Source organism: Neolamprologus multifasciatus, chromosome 3 (assembly GCF_963576455.1).
Source record: "Neolamprologus multifasciatus chromosome 3, fNeoMul1.2, whole genome shotgun sequence".
Taxonomy (NCBI): domain Eukaryota; kingdom Metazoa; phylum Chordata; class Actinopteri; order Cichliformes; family Cichlidae; genus Neolamprologus; species Neolamprologus multifasciatus.
In genome coordinates, this window is record NC_140441.1 from 10,869,565 (window position 1) to 10,886,585 (window position 17,021).

Sequence of the window (17,021 nt, forward strand, 5' to 3'; positions counted from 1 at the left end):
GCCGGTGTCTCTAGCTTCACATGTCTGAGAACAGAGTCACCAATTACCAGAGTTTGACCCCCGGCGGGTGTGTCACCGAGTGGGGAAAAACGGTTAGACACATGAACGGGTTGGTGGTGTACCTGGGGCTTCTGTTTAGGACTACGCTTCCTTCTCACCGTTACCCAGCCTTTCCCCAGCTGCTTGGGGTCTGCCGGGGAACAGCTAGCGGGGCCTACGCTATCTTCGGCTGCACCAGCTACAGGGGCCTGGCTAGCTAAGGGTGAGAGCAGGGTGCAAAGCCGAGTCTCCAATTCAGTAATCCTGGCCTCCAGAGCTGCAAATATGCTACATTTGTTACAGATATCATTACTGCTAAAGGAGGCCGAGGAGTAACTAAACATCTGACACAATGAGCAAGAAAGTGCAGAAGGGACAGGTGAAGTAGCCATGGTGCTAACGGGTCGGCTACGAGCTAAGCTAGCGAAACAGTACAGAGACAGTGAGTGAATACTATAAATTAGGTAGTGAGTACACAGAAAGTGTGCTTCGGATGAAGCACGTGAAGATTATACTGTGAAAAAAGAATGTATTTAAAAGTTGTTAATTAAACTGCTAAGCAAATAAGCTACTCAGAAACACCACTGTGTTTGAGCAGGAACAGGAAGCGATACTATACCACAGAGCGAGCGAGCGAACACCAAGTGACAGCGCCACCGACAGGAGACAGCTCCTGTCGGTGCATAGCAATAGCAATTACATAAATTGCAAAAAAGTGCAGTAAACTACAAAAAAATTGAAAATCGTTTTTGTTTTTTTAACATATATTTCTAGTTAGAGAAATTTAAGAGGCTTATCCCTCAAAACTGTAAATACAAAAAAGTTGCACAAAATAGTTTCCCACCACAGGAAATTTATTTTGAGTGTCTTCATAGTTTGATTTTTGAAATACACCAATTTTTATATACTGCAGGAAAAACAAAAATAAATATTATAGTGCAAATTTGCAAAAAAGCAGCATGTGCATCAAAATAAACTATTTCCAGCAGTGCAATATGAGTTCTAAGCATCCCAGAAACGACACAGAAAGTCATAAAGTCAAACATAACTTTTAAAAACACAAGTATAGGCTCATGAGGCCCTGATGGTAAAAAACTACATTTCCGCGAAAATGACGTCACTTCCAGTTTTGGGCAGGTAATGGCGGACATGCGATAGTTCGAGCTGATGGACTAGGAAGTGTTACAACCAGCTGATCGGATCGGCAAAGCGTGTGTCTGGAATATTATGTTTTTGTTGCTGCAAGTGCTTTTTATGCAGTTTTTGCAAAGCTATATGTGGAAGGAAACTGTGACCGAGGACAAGCTGATGGCATAAGATGTAAGTACAACTCCTCCGGTTTTATATGCAAAAAAAATTATTGCGCTAGCTTACGTGGTTGCAGAGCTACCGGGATTTAAAAATAGTTACGCAAAACAGAGCTTGCCGCTCCAACCGGTTTTAAAGGGTTAATAAGCAATCATGTAAATCAAAGCTGGATGTAATCAAGTCTTCATAGAGCAGCTAGTCCCAAATGACTGCTACAGTCCACTTTCACCAAAAGTTATTTTTTATTTCCAGAATTATTTCTATCATTATATTTTCATTTATTAATTTGATGATTAAATTTTTTGGGAAGCAGTGTGTAACACCTATAAATGTATGATCACATACATCATGTTGAAACAGGATTTCTACATGATCTAGTTCTCACTCGTTTTGTTTCTATGCTGTACATACAGCCTGGTATGTATTTATTTTGGGAGACGGTGGAATACGTTTGTTTGTCACTGTCAGACGTTGTGTATTGTTGTATGTGTTCAGAGATAAAGAGAGTTTACAAAGTGAATAATAAGCAGGTTAATCAGTGTTAGTGAATCTGCTCAGATATATTATTGAAGCTGCAGAGCAGGAGGATTTAGTTGTAAGTTACACTGTATGTAAAAGGGACCAATAAAAGGTCATTATTGTGTAAATTTGAGTTAATGTTGTGTTTTATATGACGACAACATGACAATGTGTACATGGACAGAAAAAGATGGTGAAATTCTGTTTAATAAATAGATGAGGAAGAGCTTGCAGACTGAACACAACTTATGTCTCCTGCTCGTGTTTTTCTGTATAAAACAGGCCCATCTGAAGGCCTGCAACAGCTACAACGAGCTCTCATGTTCCCTGTTTCTCATTAAAACACTGCAAAATGTCAACATTTGGGACTTATAGAAAATCCCATCCTAATTTATTTAAGATCCTTCTCATTAGAGTCAGTCTAACTCTGTAAACACCCTCATTACTAACACAACCCACATACTCATAAAAAACCACTTGTCGCGAAATCAATCAATGTAGAGCAGTGTCACAAACCACGGAGGCCCCAGAAAAAAGCAATCAAACGGTGAGTTTATTAACAGCCAGGAGAAAACATCAGCATACGTCTTCTGACAAAAAGTAAATGTTGAGAACACTTATAAAGCAGTGAGGTGCACGCCCCCCCATGGCGTAAAAATAGGTTAAAGACGTCAGTTACAGTAAATGGTACATCTTAGATGGCTATAAACAGACATAGAACTTCTCTTTTCTATAACACCTTCCAAACAAGGTAATAACTTCAAGCCTTCAAGGTCTCTGAGGGCTGGTTGTCGACTCCGGTCATCTGTTACCAAGTAGAACAAAATGCAGTTGGACACTAAATGAGTTAAGGCCTCAGGCCTGACACATTCCTAGATTATATGTGTATTGTAAGCATGCATGCAATCATCCTTCCATGTTCTAGTTTCCCACACCATGGATCACCTGGACAGTCACACCAGTGAAGCTTAAAATCTTTAACATCAAACATCTACTCGAAATAAGCACAAATATGCAATGTGTACGAAATACTCCTGGCCGTACCTGTAATAAAAGTTAACATAATAAAAGGATCCTTAAATGAACATCTTCAATAAACAACTTTAATGCAATATCAATACTGTGAGAAATATTATTAAATGGCATAATGCTGTAAATAATGTTATTAATGCAATTATAATGATGCAGGTCATATGGCAGCAATAAAAGAATTTCTGTATCTCCACACACTCTTGCAGAAGAGGTATGAAAAACATTCTGTGCTTAGGAAACAGCAGAAACGAACAGGGTCTGTGTGTGTTAACCATAAAGTTTGGAAATAAAGGTAGAGTAACAAACAGTTTTTCCTGTCTTCCTTATCTGTGTGTTATCTTTAATTTCAAGGGAGTAGCATGTTTAAATGCACATGTGTCAAACGCTACTAAAAACACAACCCCCGCGGCGGAAGTAACAAATACTTCTCACTGCAGTCGGGGCACATGTGGAAACAGACACCACAAATAATTATTAAAAAAACAAGTTAGTCTGCTCCCACACTTATCTGTATTTATGTTTTGGTGCACCATCAACCCTTGGCGTGTTTTTTGATTAGTCCCAGATTTCATAATGAAGAACTTTAACACAGAGATTATTCTTTTCATCATTTGGAAATTCAGAATAGTTTTATTCAGTTTTGGTGAGCAGAAGTGGATGAAATGCCTGCTGGGACATGTGTCTGTTTGCTGGATTTCACTCTCTGCCTCCTGTTTGCCTCTACAGGTGAGACTGAACTTGCTTTAAATTCAGCTGGATTCACAAATAGTAACGCAGCACTGAGAGCCATGTTTGGATTCTCAAGTCACCGCTTTGTTTTACATCGCGTTTTCTTCCTGCTGCACCTGTTTTTATTATTACAGTCACTAAATACAACATTAAAGTGTTTTAATCGGCAGAAGTTCACAGTTTGAGTTAGAAACACTCATCAATGTCACACTGTGAACTTTTTCTAACTCTGCGTGTGGAGATTGAGATCAGTCTGTATGTGATCTGTGGCACTGTCTGCACTGATCCCAGCATATTTAATCCTGTTATAAAGGTTAAAAGGTTATAAAGGAAATGCTGTCAAAAAACATGTTGAAATACAGCTGTGAGATGTTTTCAAACAACATTTAAAGTTTGAACCGAGTTATCTGTAATGAAAATATGGATAATTTCTGTTCTTTTACAGGCCAATCTTATAAAACACGTGTTTTTAGCTTTAAAATAGGGGGCCTGCTACACCTTGTTAAATATCCCAATTCTTTGATGTTTGGGCTGAAGGAAGAACAACAAGCGAGATAAGATAAGATAGAACTTTATTAATCCCTCGGGTGGGATAGCGCAGCACCAACAGAAGTTACAGAATGTAGAATACCATATATACACATATATAAATACAGAGACATGTCCTCCTGTTTCCCCTCCCTCTCCCCTCCAGAGAGGAGTTAAACAGCCTGATGGCGTGTGGGTGTATAAACAATCAACAATCTCTTTATTCCATACACTTCTCATAATTCCTTACACACTTTGAGCTTAAACGTCCTGACGGGAGACGAGCAAGGCGGGATTTCATGCAAAATGTCAAAGTGTCTGACCGTTTCTCACAGTCTTATAGCTTCAGCCCCCCTCCACACTAAGCATTCACATTCTTTCTCTCTTACGGCGCCTACGTGACGACCTTGGCTTCCTGTTTTATCTCTTTCTGATGAGATAGGGCAGAAAAGCTCTCCGGTATGTTCTGTTCTCTTTGTACTCAGAAAAGGAAGGCCATGATTCTTCACAAATCAGCAGTATAGTGCATCATAAAACAGTAATGATTTCACATCTTTAATCCAAGACATAATGTGGCCCGTAGCTGTATAATGATTCAACAATTCTTTGATTAGAAGTATAAGGTGGCAAAAGATAGTATAATAATCTCACAACCTGCTTCCTGGGATCATTTCATTAAGCGCCTCCACTAACACACCCACTGTTCCCAGTACTGCTGAACACCTGTACGCTACACTGAAACCGGTTTTTACCCTCAACCTTACCCTTTGGTTACAGAGTCAACACTTCCTGGTTCAGACAAAAACAAAAAAAACAAAAACTGGAGGCTTCAAATGTTTCACAGTGACAGGCCCACACACGTTTTTCTGGTTCATAGTGTCTCTATTTGTAAAAGTAAATATTTTGCGGTATTATTAAAATATTATTTTTAATGTTAGGAAGGTTAAAGGGGTTACGGTGAGAGTGAATGAATAGTGGCATTGTAAAGCGCTTTGGGTGCCTTGAAAAGTGCTATATAAATCCAATCCATTATTATTATTAAAGGGACTATTTTCAAAGGTTTAGTGATCATTATTACACCATGGCCTGAGTAAAAATAATTTTTAGTTATTTGATTATTTATTTATTGTGGATTAGTCTCTTTCAGACATACCTCACACTCAGGTCAAAGTTTTACTCAGTTCCTGCTTCAATAAATCTAAACTTACTATCATGCTGGCATATTGTATGAATGGAAGATATTTATATGCAAAAAAAGGCTGAGCTGAGACTAAGTGATTAAATAAATAAACACACATACCATCCATTATACTGTCACAGATCTGTGCTGCTGCTCAGTGTCCCCAGAAACAGTCAAAAAGCTCACAGCTGGATTTAGCAAAGCCGTCACTCAGTAATAATACATGTTGAAAATTTGTTTATAATAAACAAATAAAACAAATATACTCTTACAGAAATATAAAGTAATCTACATGCTACCCCAGAAAAAAAATAGATCACTGAGTCACTATAACAGTGATTCCCAAAGTGTGGATCACGGCCCCCCTGTTGGTCCAAGAAAGAAGCGCAGATTTACAATAAATCATTTTTTCAGCATTATTTTCAAGTTAATGGATTTAAATATGACATTTTATAATCCACATTCTGACTTTTTTTAAGCTAGTGCATTTCATCATCAGTGGGAATAATCTAAGCTGGATTGAAGATGTCAAACAGCAGAAGTAAAGCTGTTCATGGAGACTCAACCTCTCTCTCATCAGAATATCAGAATGTAGATCTTAAACTAAACGTGGCAGCACAAGGCTGGGATTGAATGAATACTCTTCACAACTTAACAGACAACCGACAACGCCACCCTGGAATTTCACCCGGAGAACACTGGATCGAAGTAATGCTAATTACCAGGAAGACACTCAGGTCTGTTATACTCAATAGAGGGCCGTGGTTCAATGATGATACAGAAACAACTCAAAAAAGGAAAACTCACCAATACATGAGTGCAGCAAACTATCACACAACAGCTAAAAACGCAGGTGTGTTATACACAAAGGATCCCACCACCGAGGCACCTCAGTCACCTCCACATCAGGCCCTCTGCATCAGGTGACCGAAAGGCTGGATGGAGATGACAACAAGGAGGCGACTCAGGGATGATCAGATGGCCGCTACTATTTATAGCTATTTGTACTATTGTTCCTAATCTTATGTTGTTTTCCCTAATAAAGGATTATCTTATCTTATGTTATCTTTTCCTAAACACACTGATAAGGAAGTTGAATGGCTGTAATTTTGGGTGCTGCATATAAGAATCTGACCCGACATTTATTCAGCATTACCAACCTTTATCCTGTCCTGTTGCAATACTAAGAACAGCAGGAGTCACAATTCAGCTGTTACAAGATCTGAAACCTTCCAACGATCTGTTCAGCTGGAGGTTTGTAGTAATTCTGCTTCTGCTGTGCTTTTGATTTTTTAAAGATCACAGAAAAAGCAACAACAGCAGCAAGAAGCAAAAAGTGACAAACATTCAGTCCAACAGGTCCATCCTCCTTCCCTCCATCCTCTGTCTGACCTGCAGGTGAGAAACAGGTGTGAGGTGTCAGCTGTCAGGTAGGTGATGAGTGAAGAACAGAACAGAATCCATTTCCTCTTCAAACTGCTGTCAGACATTATCTACTGCACTCTGATCACATCACTCAGACCAGCTGCTTTCTACAAAGTCTCATCAACAACATCTTTAGAAACAAACATCAACAACCAGGAAGCAGCTTCACCTCTGATCACACACACACTCAACTCTACTCACTCACCTGGAGGATCAACAACTCTCAGGTAGATGATGCTGATATGTTCCACAACGCTCTTCCTGTGGTTCTTTCCTCTCTGAATGACGTAACACTGATATGTTCCACTGTCATTTCTTGTCACATCCTTCAGAACCAAAGCCACGTCTCCGTCCTGCATCCGTCTGTCCTGCAGATCCACCCGGTTCACAAATGATGGAAGCTGGTTGAATGAAACAAACTGCTCCCCCCGGTACATGAGAACATGTCCTTCCAGCAGGTCAAGTCTGAACCACTCCACAGCTCTGATGGGAACACTGATATTTGGAGCTCGACATGTCAGAGTGACGTTCTGTCCAGACTCAGCTGTGAAGATCTTCTGGTCTGAAAGAGGAAACAACACAGAGCAGAGAGGTAAGGGGACAAACTGCTCAGCTCACAGGGAGGAGCAAACAGAGAGCACAGGTATGGTGTGATCTGTTCCTTCAGTGTGACAGATCCCAAAATAACAAATGAGTGATAAGCAAACAGACTTTATTTAAACAGCGATTATTACAGTGATTAGGAACCTGGAGACCTGGTGCCAGGAGAATAACCTCCTCCTAAACATCAGCAAGACTAAGGAGCTGATCGTGGACTTCACTACAAAGCAGGCGAGGAATTACAAGCCCCTCATCATCAGTGGCACGCCAGTGGAGAGAGTGGACAGTTTCCGATACCTGGGTGTCCACATCACTCAGGACCTGTCATGGTCCTGTCACATCAACACCCTGGTTAAGAAAGCCCGTCAGCGTCTCTTCTTCCTCAGAAGACTTAGAGACTTCCATCTGCCACTGAAGGTGCTCAAGAACTTTTACTCCTGCACCATCGAGAGCGTCCTGACGGCAAACATCTGCACCTGGTTTAGGAACAGTACCAAGCAGGACAGACGAGATCTGCAAAGAGTGGCGCGCTCGGCCGAACGCATCATTCAATCAGAGCTCCCTGACCTGCTGTCCATCTACACCAAGCGGTGCAAGACCAAAGCTAGGAAGATTATGATGGACCTCTCCCATCTGCATGGACTCTTCTCACTGTTGAGGTCTGGGAAGCGCTTCCACTCCCTTAAGGCCAAAACAGAGAGAATGAGGAGGAGCTTCTTCCCCCAGGCTATTCGGGCCCTGAACCAGGTGTAGGACTGGACTCTCACACACATCACATCACCACACATTTCCTATAATTTATAATCTTTATAATCTCTTTCTGCTATTTGCACATTTTTTACTGTAAATTTCTAAGTTAATTTGTAAATTTTGTAGTAACCTGTAAATTGTAAATACTGTAAAACTTTTTCTGTCATTTAATGGTCGGGCATTGTACAGCTACAAGCATTTCACCCCCATGTCATACTGTGTATGGTTGTGTGTGTGTGACAAATAAAATTTGAATTTGAATTTGAGATCAGTTTTAGGCTGCTTTAACTCGCTATTTGTGGTGCAGTGTCAAGCCACGGGAATGAATCAATGAGCACAGGTCACATCAGTGTGTGGTGTTGTTTTCAAATTTAGAGTCAGGATGTTGGATCTGCCAAAGACTGATTGCCCTTACTCCCATATATCTTGGCTTGGATTTGTCAGTATAAGTAAACTGGCTCAGTAGTATACTAAGATAACAACACAACAGTGCATTCCAGAAATGTTCCTAGACTGAACTGTATTGTGTGTACTCATGTTTAGACCTATTTGTGAGAACAGAAAAGTGGCATGCTACTCTACTCTACAACTCTACTTGTGGGGATCAACAGTCACTTATGGGCACAGAATATGGATCCCCATGAGATTGAAGGGATTCCTGAGGCACAAAATGTTGCTTTAGTGTCAGGGTTACAATTAGGTTAAAGTTAGGTTTAGGCATTCATTTTTGAAGGTTAGGGTTAGCAGCTAGGGAAAGCATTATGTCAATGAGATATCCTCACTAAGATATGAAAATGAGCGTGTGTGTGTGTGTTTGTGTGTGTTTGTGTGTGTGTGTGGTAGATTTCTAGCTAGATTTCACCTGCTGAGGCAAACATAAGGAGGCAGAAGGAGAGTAAAGGCAGCCAGGTAGACGATGAAGCAGAAGCAGACATTTCCTCCTCATCTATCTCTGCTGATCCGACACTTAAAGATGCTGTAGATATCCAAAGGATGGTGCCATTTTCCGAGAGTAAGAGGCTTTAAATCTGCCTACATTACCCCAAAGTTATTGAACTGAAGTGAGCGTGATGACTGGTGTGTTTATTTTCAGCAGCTGGCTGTGTTTGCCTTTCAAGGAAGGTGGAGTTAATCTGTTTCAGAATGAAGAAAAACAAGGGTGGAGTTCTAAAAAACACAGGATCCTGTTTCAGAGCTGTTCATCTTTAAAAAAAAGAGCTTTACATGAAAGACCTCATAGAAATTATGTGTCTTGTTACAGTATAAGACATATTCTGCTGGTTTAGAACACAAATCCAATATAATGTCAATACAAAAGCACCAAATCGCAACAACGGTTTCCTTTGGGATGCTTCATAATACAGAAAAAAAACACAACAATCAGAAGACCCCCTATAATCAAGCACTTGGCAACAAAGGGAAGGAAAATCTCCCTTTTAACAGTAAGAGACCTCCAGCAAAACCAGGCTCAGGGAGGGCTGTGACCAGTTGAGGGTGAGGGGAGAAAGACAGGATAAAATACATGCTGTGGAAAAGAGACAGAGATTAATAGCAAGTATGATTTAATGCAGAGAGGACAATTAACAAATAGTGAGTGAAAAAGGTGACTGAAGAAAAAATACTCAATGCATCATGGGAATCCCCCGGCAGCCTATGTCTATTGCAGCATAACTAAGGGAGGATTCAGGGTCACCTGGTCCAGCCCTAACTATATGCTTTAGCAAAAAGGAAAGTTTTAAGCCTAATCTTGAAAGTAGAGATAGTGTCTGTCTCCCGAATCCAAACTGGAAGCTGGTTCCACAGAAGAGGGGCCTGAAAACTGAAGGCTCTCCCTCCCATTCTACTTTTAAATACTCTAGGAACAACAAGTAGGCCTGCAGAGCGAGAGCGAAGTGCTCTAATAGGGTGATATGGTACTACAAGGTCATTAAGATAAGATGGGGCCTGATTATTTAAGACCTTGTATTTGAGGAGCAGGATTTGAATTCACTTCTGGATTTAACAGGAAGCCAATGAAGGGAAGCCAAAACAGGAGAAATATGCTCTCTCTTTCTAGTCCCTGTCAGGACTCTCAGAGCAGCCTTTAAATCTGTTTCCTGGTGGCCTGTTCTTGGTTTTGGACATACTGCTTTTTAATCACACCAAAATAGAAACTAATCGAGTGAGGAAAGGAGATCGGTCACATAGGGTGTTGTATCAGATTTATGGAACAGAAAACATCAACAAACAAAGAAGCTAAGAGTCATTATTACACAATGGCAGGCAGGAGAGCACCAAGCCGAATGAAGTGACAGCAGCAGATTATACAGCGTGCGAATGCCGGATCCCAGACCTGGAAACATGCCCCGCCCACCAGGAACCTGAAACCCATTCAGACGGTCAGTGACTGTGACCATTTCTATTGCAGATATAAGAAACACACCTCACACATTGTTTCCTGGTCATTGTGGGGAGATAATGTCTGACTCTGGTTGTGTTTTACCCTGAAGTTACACTAACGGTGTGCTGTGGGTTCTCTGGGACGTGTCCAGCAGGATTTCACAACATGCAGGCTGAACACACACACTTTAGCCAGAGGTTGGGATGCGGTTTGATGCTGTTCATCTAAACACTTTCTCATGAGTAGTCAGTGGTTGAAACAAAGAGAAGGTTGAAACAGGAACACCTCCTGATCATGTCCTGCTATTAACTACAGAGAGACACAACCTGTTTCTGTAAATCTCACACAGGATTAATCAAATCAGTACTTCTATTAATATCATCATAATTTTATTTATTTTTTGAACAAAAGAGCCACACACACACACAAACTACCCTGAGAGGCAATAGGAGAGTAAATGAAAGCATCACACATGTGCTTGTGTTGCCTTCAGGTTCTGTAGGTTTTAGAATTTATTGATGCCAAAAACAGAAAATTTCTCATGATGTTCAATGGAAAGAGAACCACAACACTGACAGCCAGTCAAAGTGAAAGGAGAAGAGAAAGAGCAGCGATTTACTCTACTCTGTGAACTGAGTGTTGGTTTGATATCACTGAGCAGTAGGATGGAGGAAACGTCTCTGCTGTGTCTGCTCTGTAAGTTCACTCTGTGTTTTTAATACCTCTGCTGTCTTCTTCAATGTAAAAACTGAGTTTAACTGTGTTATGTTTAATTTCTCTGTAGTTCTGATCTCACTGCTGAGCTGCACCACAAACCAAGGTCAGTAACCTTCTTCTGTCACACTGTAAACCTGACTCACTCTCTCAGGAGACTGTGGGACACATTTATTAAGAACATGATACAGAGAAATAAAGACAAACTCTTCTGTCATAATAGTGTTATTTTACTCCTGCTGACTCTGTTAATTAAATGAAACTCATATACATGTCTGACTTCAAGACTTCTGCTTCTTAATGAAGATTCTCATTTAAGAAAATATAGAAAGAGACATTAAAAGCTCAACATACAAATAAATATAGAAAGAGTAAATAAACAGGGATTAGTAGCTTCCATACTTCATTAGAACATTTCTTTTTATTTGATTTTTAATATATCTTATTAAATGTAACTATATGTAAACACAAGGTTGTTGTGTTTTTTTTTAATTACTTTCATTATAATATCTGTTTTAATGTCATGCAGTGACAGCTGGTAATGAATGGAAACAGGAAATATGGGGTTAAAAGTTAACCTCTGAAAATCAACAGGGGAATGGCACCAGGTGTTTTATAAATGCAGCAGTTATTGAAAAAAGCCATCACTTCACTTTTGTGTGTATGTCTGTCCTAGTGAATGATTCATAACACTGCAGGTCAACAGGAGTCACAAACTGTCATAAATTCAGTTGTTGTGAAAGGTGTCTGATTGCTACAAAAATGTACATAATGTGCTGTATATCCTCTTTTCTTCTTCTTCCTCACAGCTCGTCTGACTGTGAGTCCCAGCAGCTCTCAGATCTTTGAAGGAGACTTTGTGTCTCTGAGCTGTGAGGAGGACGACAGCTCTGCTGGATGGACTCTGAGGAGAAACACAAGCAAACGACAGAGGACTCAGTGTGGAGATGTGTGGGGAAAACCATCTAATTCTTCATGTATCATTATTTTTTTGACCTTGGACAGTGGAGTTTACTGGTGTGAGTCCAGAGAGGGTCCCATCAGTAACATGGTTAACCTGACAGTCACTGGTAAGCTGAGTGTGTGGAGTTAGTGTTGATGAAGCTGTGTGTAAATGGATGAAATGCTGTAGTTTGTCTCTGTGTTGAGGTGGATCAGTGATCCTGCAGAGTCCTGTCCTCCCTGTGATGGAGGGAGATGACGTCACTCTGCTCTGTAAAACAAAGACCACTCCCTCCAACCTCCCAGCTGCTTTCTATAAAGATGGCTCCCTCATCAGGAAGCAGCCTACAGGTCACATGACCATCCAGCATGTTTCCAGGTCTGATGAAGGCCTCTACAAGTGTGACATCAGCGGTCATGGAGAGTCTCCATCCAGCTGGATCACTGTCACAGGTGAGGAGCTTCACTCTGATTTCACCTCTTATTTCATCCACATATTCACCTGATCAGGTGAGATTCTCTCTGCAGAAAAACCTACAACCACACCCCCACCAACCACCTCAGCTCCCCCCTCTTCCTCAGTACTGTTCCCTGACTCCTCCTCCCTCCAGTTTGTATTCAGTGGTACTCCACCTGGTGGTGTTCTGTCCATACTTCATCTCCACTCACCTGATGGCGTCTTTATATCGACGCAGAGCCAAAGGTAATACTCTGAATCATTCTCTAATCAATCAATATGCTGATCGTCTTTTTATCTGAACTTTTCCTGTGTTAGCAGCTGTTATAATTTTCTAACATTTATAGGAAACTACATGCATGTCTGTGGTAAAGATCCGACCCAACCAAGCTGAGCAGGGATTGGACAATGACAATGATGATGTCACTATAGATATATATATATATATATATATATATATATAGAGAGAGAGAGAGAGAGAGCATCACTTCTGAAGCAGAGCTCATCAGCTCCATATTGATAAAACCTTATTCCTGCTGTGAGGAGGATATACACCATGTGCTGTTTATGCATCACTGTATCTCTGTGCAATAAGTAATATAAAAGGCAGTTAGTTTACTTCTAAACCAAACCTGCAGTTGTTTTCAGATCATATTGGAAAAGATAACACATTTTCTGAGCCAGTATCGTACCCTTTGACTGCAGATTTATTTATTTCTCATTTTAGGAAGACATTCTTTGTTTGCTGTCTCAGTGTCTCACTCATGTCTGAATAATGAGCTTCAGATTAAAAGATTTTAAAGGGAGACTGTTAGCAGGGCCACATAAAGACTCCTTTTTAAACTTGAATGCTGTGCCATGCACATGAAAGATAACATGTACAATATAAAACTGATTTCATTAAAGAACCACTTAAAGAAAATGTTCTTTATTGGTGGTTACAGGTTGGTAGAGAGAATTTGTAGAACAGTGTTGAAGCTACGAAGTATTAAAAGATGCATTAATACTGTTTTACTCTAAACCTGAGGTTTAATGATAATTCGAAACAATGTACAATGGCACCAGAATTTACTATCCAATCAAATTTTAGTCTAGTTTATACTTTACCGCTACTCTTACACTAAATGGATGCTGTAAATCCCTGGAAAAAAATAATGTTGTTCCCTGATCAAACATGAAATACATCTCTGTTTGGATAATGGCCCAAATATCTATTTTTTTAAAGGTCATTCATCGTAACAGAATGAAATACATGTCATACATGCCACCTCTCTGAGGACAGCTCAGGCCCTCCAAGGTTTGGAGGCCTATCTCCCCCCACCACTTCCCCTGCCGGGGGCGGACTCCCTCAGACGTCGGTGCGTTGGTGGTTCTTTGTGTCCGGGGGTGGGCGTCCGGGTACACACCGGCTCACTCCTTGGCGGCTGCTTATCGGGGCCTGGAGCCTGGGGCTCGCTTGGGCCACTTCGGAGGTGGGGTGCCCCCGGCCTCTCGGCCTGGGGCTCGGTCACTCAGGCACAGCTGGCTGCCGGCGGAGCTCACGGGCACGTCACTGCAGCCCCCCCTGGCTTCTGCTCCGTGGCTGCTGGGTGACCCCTCATCTGGGACTCTCCTCAGCTCTTTCTGGGACAGTGGCGCGGCTGCCCCTCTGTTGGTCTTCCTTGGTCTCTTGTGTTCTGGGGGCCTCTGGATGTCTGGGGTTTTGATCTCCTCCATACCTGCTTCATGCCCTGGAGGACGGGGCAGTGGCCCCCCACACCCTCTAGCAGATCATTACATGAGGGAACCTTTTAAGAAAACAAGCGCGTCCATGCTCACAGGTGTACACACGGGTGATCACACACACAAACTACACCCTTTTTGGCTCCTACCTCAATGCACACTGTGCTGTCGATCTTACGTGCTGCACAATAATGTTTAATATTTAGTATTTACTGTCATATTCCCATATATCATTGTGATGTGGTTTATTGTATTACTCTCGTTTTCTTCTGCTTGTTTTCTTTTTTCTTTCTCAACAGGTGATCCAGGTGATCGATATATGTATTTTTTTTTTTTTTTTTTTTTTTTTTTTTTTTTTTTTTTTTTTTCTTCTGCTTATTCTGTTGGTTTTTGTTTTTTGCCCTTCTCCCCCGTCCCTCTTCTCAACTGTTTTTCTTCCCCTCTTTCTTTCTCCCTTTTCTTTCCCCCAGTCAAGTCTGTCCCGTATTCAGCAAGTGAAAATAAAATAAAGAATAAAAGGTGAATCAAATGGACCATTACGGCAAAGCTGGGATGGTCAATTTGGTAAAGAAAATCCGTTGGGCATCTTTCTTCGCCTTTAGACAATAATTCTGATGGCAAAAGAACCAAACGGGACAGGCAAAAAAAAAAAAAAAAAAAAAAAAAAAAAAAAAAAAAAAAAAAAAGAATGAAATACATGTATCATCCATCATTAATCAAGACAACTGGTTTAATGATGAGAAAACTTGAAGGAATTTTACACTATTTTTTCAGATAGAGAAACTAATGTATTTGAAGATTAACTCTGATGACTCATCATAGCAGAAAGGGATCCCAGTGGTGATAGGATTTAGGTCAAGAGCCCCATGAGTCTAAGGAGGTGGTGCCGGTGGTGTTGAAGATGAAGACTGAGGCTTGGATGGAGGTCTGGCTGATATCTCAGTGAGGCGGAGAAGGGGAGGTGGTGGGTTGCACAAATCAGAATCTTACAGTATGAATGGTGGAGAGCAGAAATTTAAACTACGAAAAGTGGAGGCTGATTAGCCCAAAGAAAGCAGGAAAGAAGATGATTGGACTAGAGTAATGGTGACAGTATTGAGATTGACGGCTACCACGTGGTAGTGATGTAGAAAATGGAAAGGCAACCCAAACAAACAGGCAGATGAGTGATTCCAGATCTCTGTTATTGAACTCAAACATTAGCTTCATAACAATCAGAATGAAAATGCTAAAGTATAGACATCTTCAGAACTTGAGCAGTGTTTTCCTCCACTCTGTGTTTCTGCACATCTCACAATGCTAAGATGTCCTAATGAAATTCATTAAAAACATAACATACATTTTTAAACCAAGAAAGAAACCAAGAAAAACCAAAAAATGTAATAACTTTAAGGAGTTACATCATCATATTTGTACTTTAAGGGGACAGAATATAAATTCTCAACAATTCTCTAAACCACCACAAGATGGCGCTCCAACACAAGGAATGAAATCATTCCTGCTCAGGCAGGTCAGCAGTCACATGTACTACACATCTAATTAACTTCTGCGCACCAGAAACATGGTTTCACAACTCCTCCATTTTACACAGTCACACAATATAATGTTCGAAAACACATCAAACATTTAAGGAAACAAACAAACCCTGAACAAGATTAACAAATATCAAATTATGAGCCAATTTTAGTGGTAATTACTAATTAGCAAGTTAACTAAAGTGTCAAAATAGAGATTCACTTAGTTCACAACAGTGCTCTGCTTTGGAGCCAGTCTGTTAGGATAAAATCCCATGAAAGAGCAAGGGCTGCTGGGTAATGAAGTCCCAATAACATAATCTGGACTTTTTATGCAACAAATCTGAGTGAGGCTATTGTCTCGAATTCCAACTTCATACCAAACCAAATGTATAGAGAAAGTATAAACAGTGTATCGTCAGTGTAGAGGATGGAGATCAACCAGGATGGCTGTGAAACATCTGCTGAATTTAATGGTGTAAATCCACAAAAAGCAGCAGGTCATGTGATCACATCATGTACATTAAAAAAAACATAGTGAAGCTCTCATTAGAAATTATTATGAGTTGTGATTTGTTTCCCTGTGCTGAACCACTAAAGAGATTTTAGGGTTCCCCATCTGCTTAATCCCAATTTAAACCTTGACTGTTCTAATTTTACTGTTTAGGTGTGGAGGTGAAGTCACCCTCTGCCCTCTGTAAACAACAGTAAATAGTTATTTTCTTTTACTACATGTCTCCTGCATAACAAACTAGCCTCATTTTATAAAATTATAGTTCAAATTGTAATAGTATTTGTATTCTGACAGTAATATTATTATATTAATATAGTTAGTAGAATCTTCCTTGAAGGAGCCATTTTTACTTTTTACTTTGAGTACATTACAGAGTCTGTACTTTTTCACTTTGACTCAAGTAATAAACTTACTTAGCTAAACTTAACATCTCTTCTCAGCACAGTAGTAATACACAGTACTATTTTCTATTAATACTGCTACATTTGTATAGTGCTTCTTTGCTACACTACCTACATTCAAATATTGTACAGGTGTGTAGTTTAAGCTGCTTAAATAGCAATGCATTGTTTGTGAGACATGTATGCCACCCCAAAATGATCGCAGCTCCATCCTGGCCATCCTGTGGAAAATGTTCTTTTATTTTCATTGCAGTTTAGCTTCACTTT

At 40.4% G+C, this 17,021-nt stretch overlaps 3 protein-coding genes across 4 annotated transcripts in view; 1 reads left to right on the plus strand and 2 right to left on the minus strand.

Annotated features, from left to right (window-relative positions):
* LOC146521561 (Fc receptor-like protein 5) overlaps positions 1–12,910 on the plus strand; it is an 84,547-nt gene extending 71,637 nt beyond the window's left edge. Inside the window, exons 2-4 of the mRNA XM_085155093.1 lie at positions 12,014–12,274; positions 12,354–12,599; positions 12,675–12,910. Of these exons, the coding sequence (XP_085011219.1) occupies positions 12,014–12,274; positions 12,354–12,599; positions 12,675–12,853 (686 nt within the window). The 3' untranslated portion in view covers positions 12,854–12,910. The remainder of the gene's footprint in view (positions 1–12,013; positions 12,275–12,353; positions 12,600–12,674) is intronic.
* Positions 1–17,021, minus strand: part of LOC146521565 (uncharacterized) — a 56,047-nt gene that overhangs the window by 5,836 nt on the left and 33,190 nt on the right. The gene's annotated exons all lie outside the window — the stretch shown is intronic.
* LOC146521566 (butyrophilin subfamily 2 member A1-like) lies at positions 4,183–9,198 on the minus strand. Its single transcript, XM_085155297.1, has 3 exons — positions 8,973–9,198; positions 6,966–7,322; positions 4,183–6,727 (listed from the first exon to the last, which is right to left on the minus strand). The coding sequence occupies exons 1-3, from the start codon at positions 9,043–9,045 to the stop codon at positions 6,549–6,551; spliced, it is 609 nt and encodes a 202-aa protein (XP_085011423.1). The 5' UTR covers positions 9,046–9,198; the 3' UTR covers positions 4,183–6,548.

Bases quoted from the DNA above. Each gene is read 5' to 3' on its own strand.
- LOC146521566 (XM_085155297.1), bottom strand. From the start codon at position 9,045: ATGTCTGCTTCTGCTTCATCGTCTACCTGGCTGCCTTTACTCTCCTTC. The intron at 7,323-8,972 runs GTGAAATCTAGC...TTCCTCTTTCAG, and splicing joins CCTTATGTTTGCCTCAGCAG to ACCAGAAGATCTTCACAGCT. The intron at 6,728-6,965 runs GTGAGTGAGTAG...TCTCACCTGCAG, and splicing joins GAGAGTTGTTGATCCTCCAG to GTCAGACAGAGGATGGAGGG.